The sequence below is a fragment of the Fukomys damarensis genome, unplaced genomic scaffold, assembly GCF_012274545.1.
Source record: "Fukomys damarensis isolate Sample0158 unplaced genomic scaffold, DMR_v1.0_HiC HiC_scaffold_9, whole genome shotgun sequence".
In the NCBI taxonomy this organism is placed as follows: Eukaryota; Metazoa; Chordata; class Mammalia; order Rodentia; family Bathyergidae; genus Fukomys; species Fukomys damarensis.
The window spans coordinates 48,323,912-48,335,028 of record NW_022900921.1 but is presented as its reverse complement, the minus strand read 5'-3'; the positions used below and the strand labels follow the sequence as shown (position 1 = coordinate 48,335,028).

Below are 11,117 nucleotides of genomic sequence, written 5' to 3'. Positions count from 1 at the left end.
TTTTTTAATAAAGTAATTCTTTTTTTTTTTTTTGTACCAGGGATCGAACTCGGATCCTTGCGCTTGCAAGTAGTTCGGAACCATACACCATTGTTGTTTGGTGTCCCTGGGGCCTAGATCCTGGGCTCCTGTGGGTAACAGAATCAGAGGATGCTCAAGTTGAGGGTACATAGAACTTGTTCACAGCTTCCTGTGTGCTCTGACTGATCTCTAGATTACACATGCTAAGCAAGGCCAGCACTGTGTAATGGTGACTAAGCTGCATCGACTAGAGTAAACACAGTGGAAAAATAGTCTGGAAATATTTGGTACAGATGCAGACACTGCCAGCCTAACTGTATTATTGTGGTGGATGCGAAGCCCCCCGATAGGGAATGTTCAGCATCTCATCTGTTAAAAAATAAGAAATCTTAACCATGTGAGACACTCCATGAAGACACTGTGGGACCTTAGCTCTGATGCTTTTGTATGAATTGCTGGGTGGTAGCCTGCAATTTTTTTGTAGACTGCTCAGTTTTTCCCAGAATGTGTGACTGACTGGCTGTGGACGAGCGTGAAGATGCTGCCTAAACCCCTGTCCTCTGCTTCCCAGTCTGATTCCAAATCTGAGTGAGTTGTGGCCAAGCCAGAGGTGCATCTCTGGGATGTTGGTCACCTCCTGTTCTCACACACACTTTCTGAGCATGAAATGCACATGCTGTCTCCACACAGATCACCGGTGGTGCAGGGTTCGTGGGCTCCCATCTCACAGACAAACTCATGATGGATGGCCATGAGGTGACAGTAGTGGACAACTTCTTCACAGGCAGGAAGCGGAATGTGGAGCACTGGATTGGCCATGAGAACTTTGAGCTCATCAACCATGACGTGGTAGAGCCCCTCTACATCGAAGGTAAGCCCCCAGGTGTGCTTGGGCAGCCATGTAGAGTGCGTGTTGTGTTGTGCATTCGAAATGGTCTGACTGTGAGAGAGGTATTTCTGGCTTCTGTAGTGAAGAATGGTTGTTGTGGAGTGAACATCTGCCTTCACTGTCACATGCTTCCTGGGTGTTGAACTTAGAGGGTCTGAGGAGGCAGTGTCTGTGTAGTGCACGTCTGGTAGGTCCCTGGGGGGATGGGATGAGGTGGTGGCCTTTAGGGGTGATTAGGGCATGTGGAGAAGCCCTCAGGGCTGGGCTCAGTGCCTCACTACAGAAGCCCCATAGTGGACTGTATGGTCCCCCACACACGGTACATGGAGCTGGGACTTGGCCTCCAGATGGCAAGAAACAAACACCTGACTGTGAATTACAAGCCACCCACTTGTGGTGTTTCCTTGCAGCAGCCAGCTGGCCTGAGACAGCACCCTGCATGGCAGGTCTGGTGTTCGGGCTCCTTGTCTGGCAACACACACAGCTGCCTGGAGTTTTGGGTCTTATATTCTCCCCAGGCCTGTGTGTTAAAGGTTCTGTCTGCCAGGCGGTTTTGTGGGAAAGGCAGAGGCCCGGGGAGTCCTGGAGTCACTGGGCTCTGCCCTGGAAGGGGATATGGAACCTGCTCATCCTCTCCTTCTCTGAGTCCTGGCTTATGGTGTGAGCTGTCTCACTCTGCCACACACTCCTTCTGCAGTGTGCTCAGCTTGCTGCAGGACCAGAGTCAGGGTACCACCTCATTTTGGACTACAGCCTCTAAAACTGGGTCTAAGTAATTCTTCCTTTTTGCTAAGTTAATCATCTTTGGTATTTTGTCATAGTAATGGAAAGCTGACACAAGTGCTGGATTACTAATAAAATCCCACCTCTTAAGTGTCTAAAGCCCTCTGGTAACTTTGGGTTTTTTTGTTTTGTTTTGTTTTGTTTTTGTACCGGGCATCAAACTTGGGACCTTATGCTTGCAAGGCAAGCAGCAGAACCACTGAGATAAATCCCCAACCCAGGTAACTTTGTAGCTTAGGGAATCACAATTTGAGGCTGTATTACAGTAGTTTGTATGGTGGTTCCCAAAATAATTTATCCACGGCTTAACTCCAGAGCCTGTGACTCTGCCTTTGTATAGAAATGGGCCATTCTGTACTGTTAGGAGTCTCCAGACAAGTCTTACCTCAGTTTCCAGGGCCATTATCACTTCAGTGCTGTGTGTCTTGAGACACACAGACAGGCACCCAGGGAAGAAGGGGCAGCCCTGGGCCAAGGCATGGCCAGCAGAGGCCAAGAGGGCTCTGCCAAGGGCCCAGCAGCACCTCCTCGGAGCCCTGGAGAACAGGTGATCATCTGTGTGATGCTGTAGCTGAAATAGCCACAAGAAATCATCCGGGCTCAGCTGGCTTTGGAAGACCCTGTCCTCTGGGTTCTCAGGGTTGCTGGGCCCTCCAGCGCTGACACCTTCGCCTTCAGGTCAGCCTGAACCTGGATTCAGCCTGGGCTGTCTAATGTGGGGCCCTATTCCTGTGCACAGTGATGCACCTTGCCTTTGCCACCGTCACAGGTGGAGGAACCATTGCATGTCCACAGGAAACCATGGGGAGCCCCCACTGTCCCTCAGAAATGCCCCCCTGTGTGTCTGTGCTTTGGCTTAGTGAATCTCTCAGAGAGTTCTTCAGTGTTATAGACATCTTTAAAGCTGCTTTCCTCAGTAAATAGAGTTCACATATGCCTTATCAGACATCATTCTGTCTCAGCACAGTTTGGGTGTTTCTTTACCTTGGGAGCTTGAGTATGGTCTTAAAAAAAACTACTAACAGAAATATTTTTGCAAGATGGTAGAAAATTAGTAGTTCAATGCACTTATGGTTGCTGAAAAGTAAGACTTCTAACATGATTAGTTCATGTTAAGAAATCTAAATTCTTCTACCCATTTTTGAAATTTGCTTTTATTCTGAATTCTTCACAGAAAGACTATTAACATTAGGTGTAGATTTAACGTACTTACCCTATCTGGCTTCCTGCCTTTTCATTTAATTGAGATTTTATATTTGATATAGTTTCATCTGTTCATTTCCCCTTTGCTATTTCTTTGCTTCTCTTATGTTGTAACCATTCCAAGATTAGATGAGCATTTGAAGTAATCTGATATTTTTTAAACAGCCATGGTGGGTTTTTTGTTGGTTGGTTTTGGGGGTTTTATTTTATGTTTTTGCCTAATTTTTAAACATTTGGTTACTTAGTCTACTTGCAGTCCACTTCGGTTTGATTTGTGGATTGATTCTGAAGAGTGACATAATTTATCTAGGTATTGGATTCTGAAGAGTGACATAATTTATCTAGGTATTGGATTCTGAAGAGTGACATAATTTATCTAGGTATTGGATCAGTCGGCCCACCTTCTGCCTGGACTTCCTGCTTGATGACTGTGGGTTAAGCTGAAGCAGGCAAATTTTGAAGACATTGCTGTGCGGGGCTTTGCCAATGCAACTATGACTGCAGACGGGGGTTGTGAGGTGGAGATCATGTGGAGAGGCTGGGTGATGGGCCTTAAAACCAGCAGAATAAAGTGGCAGAGACAGGCAGAGAGATCCTGAGGAAGAGGTGCTCCAGGGGCTACAGGCAAAGAGAAACCAGGGAGATGCACAGAGGAGGGGACTTGGCAGCCATAGCTGCACAGGGCCCTGAGCTGTGTGTACACCTGTGAGCCCAGACTGACGCCCAGCCGACATCCAGCGGAAGAAGACTAGGCACAGGCTGCAGCCTTGTTGGGCTGAGTTTGTTGATATCTCAAGTCATCCCCTGCAGAAAGGAGCTGGCCCTGGGGATACCTAGTCCAGGAGAGGCAGAACTGTGCTGACCCCTGATGTCGCCCTGGGGATCCCAAACAGATGGCATGCAGTCCTCTGGCTTCATCAAGGAGTGGGAGGAAGTTGACCGTGCTGTCCCCCACACAGCATCTGCTCCTCTGTGGTCATGTAGTGCCATATGAAGGTAGTGGTTGTATATAGAGCATCAGTATTTCCGAGGACCCAGAACTCAGTGAAACTGCTGTGCTAATAAGGAATTTGCATCCTTTAACTCTGAGCTTCAACACCAAAGCCATATTAGGCCATCTCGATGGCCTCTGTCTATGGACACACTCACTGACACACACTACATATCACATATACACGTGTGCATGTACACATGCAGGTTGGAATCATATGACAAGTAACCAACAGCTGTGGCCTCTGCTCATAGCACTGAGTTCCCTCTGTCATTTCTGTTGGGAGACCAGAAGCCATCTCCCACAGTGGAGGGCCTTTTTGTAGGTTCCAGCCTCCATGCTGGGCTCTATTGTTCCCTGCCCTCCCTTAGGGTCCTTCACTCTCTCCCTGCATGGTCAGTGTTACCCATCAGCAGCAGTTTATACATCCTTCTCAAGCCCTCCTGCAATGTTCTCCACAACTGACCCTCTGCAGACCTTAACACACGCCCCAGCTCGCTGCGCTTCTGAAGCCCAGGCTTGCACTTTGTCATCACTGTGAGACCCTTGTCCTGCATCAGAGTGCACTCCCCACCACACTTCCAGTTCACCTGCTCCAACACCGAAGCCAGCCTTTCCATGGGGAATAGAAACAGCAGCAGTGCCGACCATGCTTGGGGAGCTTGTGGTACCCAGTGGAGGAGCTGGAGAAATGAGGTGGGTGGGGCTGGATCCTGGGCACTGCTGGACCCTGTGTGGTCAGCAAATCTCATTCCTCATCCTCGATTTACCGTTGGTGGGGCTAAGGCTGTGCACCCCTTCTTCTACCTGCCTGGTGCCTAGATGCTTAGATCCTGTGAGAGGCCATGGGAGAGGACACAGAAAGGGGAAGAAGGGGTGTTCTTTTTGCAGAAAGGGCCCTGGGGGAACTGTCTGCCTGTGCAGCAGATTAACCTTCGAGTAGTTTGGAGTGTGATGCTTTGATGAGAATGGTTTTTGTTGAATTATGACTTACTAATTTCTGTCTCAACTTTGAGTTTCTGTTGCATATAATAAGTATGACCTGCAGAAGCAGCAGATCTTGGAGTCCTGTCTGTGTAATAGGGAGAACGGGGGTTCCCCAGAACAGCTGGGGGCTCTGGCAATGTCCTCATAGGGTAGCAGTTGAGCCCCTCAGAATGACCCCAGGTAGAGTTCACTCCAGGTCTCTGCCACTGCGGCCTCTGCATGAAGGAGGTGCTGTTTTATACCACTCCAGGCCAAATCCCACCTTTTTGCTTATTTGTGGGGAGAGAAGTTTGAGAAATTCCGAGTCTTCTGAAACCCTTCTTTGAACACAGGGTTGGGCCAAACTAGGATGCCATGTTACTCTGTACTGAGTAATTACACGCATTCCCAGTGTCTCAGTGGTTAGTCAACCTGGGCTCTGGGGTCGATGTGCGAGGCCTTCACCAGTGCTTACTTGTGCTGTCACCGGGCACCATGACGCAGGTCCCTGGCACCAGAAGGCAGGGTCATCATAAAGCCAGTGGGCACGGACATAGGATTTAGGACCAGGTGGTAGTCCCCCCTGGTGGTGCAGTACCTGATTCTCAGTGGCCTCAGCTGGGGTTTGGGGGTGTGCTTCCTGTGGTGCTTTCTCTTTCCTGCAGGTGTAGCATTGGAGTGGTTTTTAGGCACCATGGACTATCAGTGGGGAGCCTGTTTTTGGTGTCCCTGCCACCTCAGCCATCCTCTGCATCCACCCTGTCCCCACACCCTCAGAGGACCCAGGAGTCAGCACTGGGTCTCTTGGAGACTAATTTCCTGGGTTCCTGTGTTTCTGGCTGAGAGCACTGCTCTTGTCTTGAGTGTGTGGGTCACAGCCAAGTCACTTGGCAGGAGGTTGGCCTCCAGGGTGTCACTGCCATGCAAATGAGTAGGCACATCTTCCCCTTCCATTGCTACTGTCTACTCCAGCTCATACTCTGAACATCATGCCCATGCTGGGTGCACTGAGCCACAGGTCATATTCTGAGGCTCTTCCCCAGCTGCCCTGGTGATGAACTTCTCTGCTGTATGCATTCTAGGGCTGGGTATTCTTAATGTCTTTAGGTATTCAGGTGCCAGCTTGGTCTGGGTTGTTTACCACTGCGCTGAAATTTCACTTCTCTCTACATTGTAATTCTGTACAGACTGGTTAAATCGCCAGATGTCAGTGTCCTTTTCAGGTGGGAAGGTGTCCTGACTCCTCAGGGAGGAGGGGCTGCAGAGGCCGTGGGGTGCTGACCCAAGAGAGGTTCTGGCCATTTTATGGGTGTCCCTCAGCAGCCAAGGAACAGCAGGGAACTGTTGATACTGGGTAAACAAGCTGGATGGAGTCGCCTTTGAGGGTGTCCACTTGTTACCCCAGAGGACCGTTCCAGGGAGCCTGGAAACAGGTGTTTTTGGCTGAGGGCTCCCAGGCTACTGAGGAAAGACCCTGGTCCCTGTGGGCTCAGAACCCTGCATTTGTGTGCTCCTGTGTTGAGTGGCCTGCCCTGCCCACTGCCAAGGCTGTGGCTGTGAGAGAGGGAGAAGAGGGCATGCTGTGTGTGGTGGGAAGAGAGGTGTGTGCCAGTCACTTGGTAGACACGGCCAGGTGTCGTGGCAAGCCAGGGCTATAGGTGACCAGCAGGAAGAGGGGCGGTGTCTGTCCAGAAAGCTCCCATTGGCCTCTATTGCATTTGGATGAGGAGGGTGGGATACAGTGATGGTTTCTCCTGGCACAGAACAGCACCCCGCTCTGTCCAGATGCTCCCATGGAGGTCTCTGGGGCCAGCTTCTACCTGCAGCCCTGCAGAATTCATCCCCACAGGGCCAGAGTTCAGACTGATTTGTTCTGTTATCTTACAGCCCACGCACCTTGGTATACACTGTCCCCAAGGATCGAGGCAGCCGTGAGGGACAGCAGAGATGCTAGGCTCCATGTTCCTGTGTGCTGTGTCCCTCTCAGCTCAGAGCCTGTGTGAAAGGACTGAATCTTGTTCTGGCCCAACCCACTGTGTGCAGCACTGGTATGGGGATACACGTTAGGAAGAGGCTTGCCATGCTTGGGCCGGCTGGTGCCACTCCTGCCTCAGCAGATGTGCTGACTATCCAGGTCCAGCAATGCTGGACAGGGAAGAATGGTCACTGCGGCTCACAGTTCCGGAGGCCCCAGTCCTTGGCTCGTTGGCTCTGTTGCTTTGGGGTCATGGTAATTAGGAGCATGTGGGTGAGGAAGCTGCTCACCTCCTAGAAAAGAAGGGCCAGGGAGAGGTGGTGTCCCTTTAGCCCCTTTGAGGGCACGTGCCCAGGGACCTCACTACCTCTACCAGGCCACACTTTTTGAAGCCACAGGCTGGGCCACTGATCCTTGCGCCCTTGGAAGCATGCCAGGTCCAGCCTGTAGCTCCCTGACTCCTGCTGGTCTGTTCTGTGAGCTGCAAGATACAGCAGGCTCCGGATGACAGGGCTGTGAGAACAGAGTAAAGCTGTTGTGTCCACTTACAGTGCACATAATAGAATTTCATTCACTTTTCATTGTTGGCTGTGTGTGAAGCAGCATAACTTGTGGGGGTGGGGAGAGTCACAGGGTTTCCCCAAGAGTCAGCGTCTGCCCCTTCAGAAGGTGGCGCCCCTAGGGTCTGAGTGACCTCCCATAACATCCACCTCTTGGCACTGCCCCGCAGAGTCCACCATCCAGCACATGACCCCCTGAGACAAACCACACGCCAACCCCTGTATCCATTGTAGAGCACAGATGGGTAGGGTAAAATAGGGGCTCCAGCAGGGCCCTCACCTGGAACCACACACCTTCTGATCCCAGTGCCAGGCATGTTTCCTGTTGCCTGGAGCTGATGCGGAAAGATGGCTGTCCTTTACCTATTTGCCATCACCATTGTTTCCCAGGGAGAGGCTGAGCCTGTGGCCTATGCTGTGTGCGAGGAGCACTGGGCTGGGCAGCAGAGGGTGAGGGTGTCTGTGTTAAGCTGAGTGCATGGACTCCAGGGCTTCTGTGGAATCTGGGGGGGTGGGTGCCATTTGTGCCTTTGACACCACCATTCTCAACCGTCCTCTCGGGCAGTCTTCCTATGTGGGATGTGTAGAAACAAAATTGAAGCTCTTATTCCTGTATCTTCACGTCTTGCTTCTAATGTCAGGTTTGCCTCACAGGCAAACATATACCTAGATATGCTTAATTCTGCCTCTGAAGTCTTTCTTTTGCTGTGACTGCTTCACCTAGGACAGATACCTGGAAAGCTGGGGCCCCTCTGGGTACAGCACCATTTTTCAGATATTCAGACTTCGCAGTGGGTAAAGATCTTCCAACCGCAAATATAAATGACTTTCTCTGAGAGATAACAAGTGGAAAATTAGAATTCCAGTGGAAGATCCATGAAGACCTCTTTCACAGTGTAACTCTGGGAGTCCTTTCAGGGTTTCCCTGGGGTAAATATGCACCTTTCTCTCCCATAGTTGACCAGATCTACCACCTGGCATCTCCGGCCTCCCCTCCCAACTATATGTACAACCCCATCAAGACACTGAAGACCAACACCATCGGGACACTGAACATGCTGGGTATGTGGTCCTTCTCCCTTCAAGGCTTCTGCTGGGAAAGCTCCAGGCATTCTAAGCACAGGCACTGTAGTTCCCTTGTCTCGGAGGTGTGCATCCCTAGGACTGTAGACAGCACCTCAGTGTACATCCCCTGTGAGTGGCCACCCACTCACACTTTAAGGGACTTCCTGTCCCTTAAAGGCAGTTGTCCTGTGCCCAAGACTAAATACTCCATGCTGCGTGGAGCCCCGGGGCTGCAGCTGGAGCATTGGGTTGGCATGGCCTTGCACACAAGTGACCCAGCTATTCTCCACGAAGGCCTGGCAGAGAAGCTGCAGGTTTTGCGAGCCGAGTTCCTGCCCTAGGTGTCCTTAGAATACACATTAAAAGTGGAATATGGAAGAGTGAGGTCAGTACAGTGGCTGTCCTTGTGTCCCCAAGGGTGAGCCTCACGTGACAGCATTGGTTGCTACGCACATGTTAAATGTGTAAAATTAGAAGCATGCTTAGTTGGGTGGCTTGTTCTTTAGATGTCTTAATCATTTGTGAAGTGGAAGAAAGGAACTGCTTCTTTAACTGTCAGTGGATTTAATTATAGGAACATTTGAAACAGGTTCTGTAAATGGATTTGGAAAAGACAGACCTAAATATTAGCTTTGGCAAAGCATGGGGACAAGGATCCGAAAGGCAGACAGTTTGGAGGCCTATGTCAGGCTTTGGAGAGGAAAGGCACCAGTGGCTCTAACTAGGTGTGGAGAGAGGGTTTATGATGATGTATCAGCACATGGAGAGGTCCCACTGTCTGCCATCTCAGGCTGGAGACCAGGAGAGGCCTGAGATCCAGACAGCCCAGGGCAGGTGATGCTTGTCCCAAGCTGCCTTCTTCCTCTGCTCTTTCTCTGTTAAGGCTTCGTGGGATTGGCTGGGGGAGGACCTCTGCTTCATGCAATCTCCCAGATTCAAGTGCTGATCTCTTCTGGAAATGCTCTCACAGACACCTACAGAAATAGTGTTTGTGAGACACCCAGGCACAGCATTAGCCATCATGAGGAGGAGTTGTACCTGAAGTTGGACAATCCACCCCTCTTATACAGAAAGAGTTGGTCCTCTGCTGCCATGGCCAGCAGGGCAGGTGCTCCTGCCTCTCTCTGGGTGTGGTGTGGTAGAGGTTGTGCCCTATTCTTGCCACTGCAGGGTTCCAGCCCTGCCCCACGTTCCCTCTAAAAGCCAGTGTACATGGCGCTTATTTGTGTCATTGGGCAATGAGCCCCTGGCCCAGGCACTCTGCTGTCCACTGAGGTGGGGTTGGATAGGGTCCCACTTGGATCTTCTGCTGGATTTGGCATCCAAGGGATGCTATGTAGACACCAGCATCAGTGACACAGAGCAGGAAGGGACAATTCCGAGAGAGGCTGGCACAGTGTGGAGGTGCAGTGGGGAGGACAGGGATAGAGGCTAAGGGGAGGCCAGGGCCAGGATGAGAAGAGCCCACAGCTGAGAGCTGCTGTTATTAGCTGCCAGGACAAGCTGGTGGGTGTGGGGTCCTGGCACAGAAGAGGAAGCATAGGGCCCCCTTTGGAGGTTTGAGTGTGAAGGGGCCATCTGTGCCTTCTGCCCGTCAGAGAGGTCGGAAAATACAGGGCAGGGTTTAGGGATGGGAGACTAGGAAGTATCTTAAGTCACACCTCACAAACTAGCAGGTTCTGCTTCTGACCTGTGCAGGACTCTAAAGAGTGCACAGAGTGGCAACCTCTGAGGGTCGATTCCTGTTCTTCTTGTCACTTTTGCTTCTGTTTTGGTTCAGAGTGATCCCTGAAGGAGTGGGCAAGGGATGGTAATCAGACCCCTCTGACCTTAGAGCAATGCTTACCTTGGCCACAGCCAGAGCGCCGGCGCTGACAGTGTCTCTGACCGTGTGTCTGCTTCCTGCAGGGCTAGCGAAGCGTGTGGGCGCCCGTCTGCTCCTGGCCTCCACGTCCGAAGTTTATGGAGGTGAGTACTGGGGCACCCATGTACCCTGTGACCATGGTCTCCTTGCATCCTCCCCTCGGGATGGAGGGACCTGGAGTCTAGTATCCACTCTGAGAGGCCCAAGATGCCCGTGCCTTCTGGGTATGATGGCCCCGAAGACTGCTGTCCCTCCCCGCCTGTGGACATCGGACTTCTCCCGTAGGGACAGCCTTGCCCTCACTGCACACCCCTGAGGAGGTAACCGTGTCAACCTGGCCATAAGGACCCACCCCACTAGCTCTGCAGAAGTGGGGTTTCCATTCAGTAGGTTGTCTTCGTCTGACTCCTGGCACAACTCCACCTCCCTGGGCACAGGCTGTGTGCTGCCTTCAGAGCTGGCTGATGCTGGATGATCTCTGGAAGAACCTCACATGGGTGGAGCCTGTCTCCCCAGCCTGCAGCCTCCATCCTCCTGCCCAAGGCCCACCTAGTGCCAGGGACACTAAGACTAGGGCTGCGGGCTGTGTCTCCAGGCTATGCTGGTTCGGTGCAGCCCCAGCTGGCTGGGTGAGAGCTCAGAAGAGCTGCTTAATTGTTGTGGTGGGAGCCAGATTCCAGTAGGATGTCATTTTTCTATTTCATGTTACTGTTCTGGACAAGAAAAGTGAGGAAGTAAAAGGGTAAAAGTGAAAGGCAGATTTTCTTTTTTCTTTTTTCTTTTCTTTTTTTTTTTTTTTT

At 51.3% G+C, this 11,117-nt stretch overlaps 1 protein-coding gene across 4 annotated transcripts in view; it reads left to right on the top strand.

Annotated features, from left to right (window-relative positions):
• Positions 1-11,117, top strand: part of Uxs1 (UDP-glucuronate decarboxylase 1) — a 37,086-nt gene that overhangs the window by 12,380 nt on the left and 13,589 nt on the right. For all 4 annotated transcript variants that reach the window (XR_002024659.1, XM_019204294.1, XM_019204299.2 and 1 more), the window contains 3 exons: positions 712-892; positions 8,346-8,450; positions 10,362-10,421. Coding sequence is in view for 3 of the 4 variants with exons in the window: in XM_019204294.1 (XP_019059839.1) it covers positions 712-892; positions 8,346-8,450; positions 10,362-10,421 (346 nt within the window). In the remaining variant the exon portion in view is untranslated. The remainder of the gene's footprint in view (positions 1-711; positions 893-8,345; positions 8,451-10,361; positions 10,422-11,117) is intronic.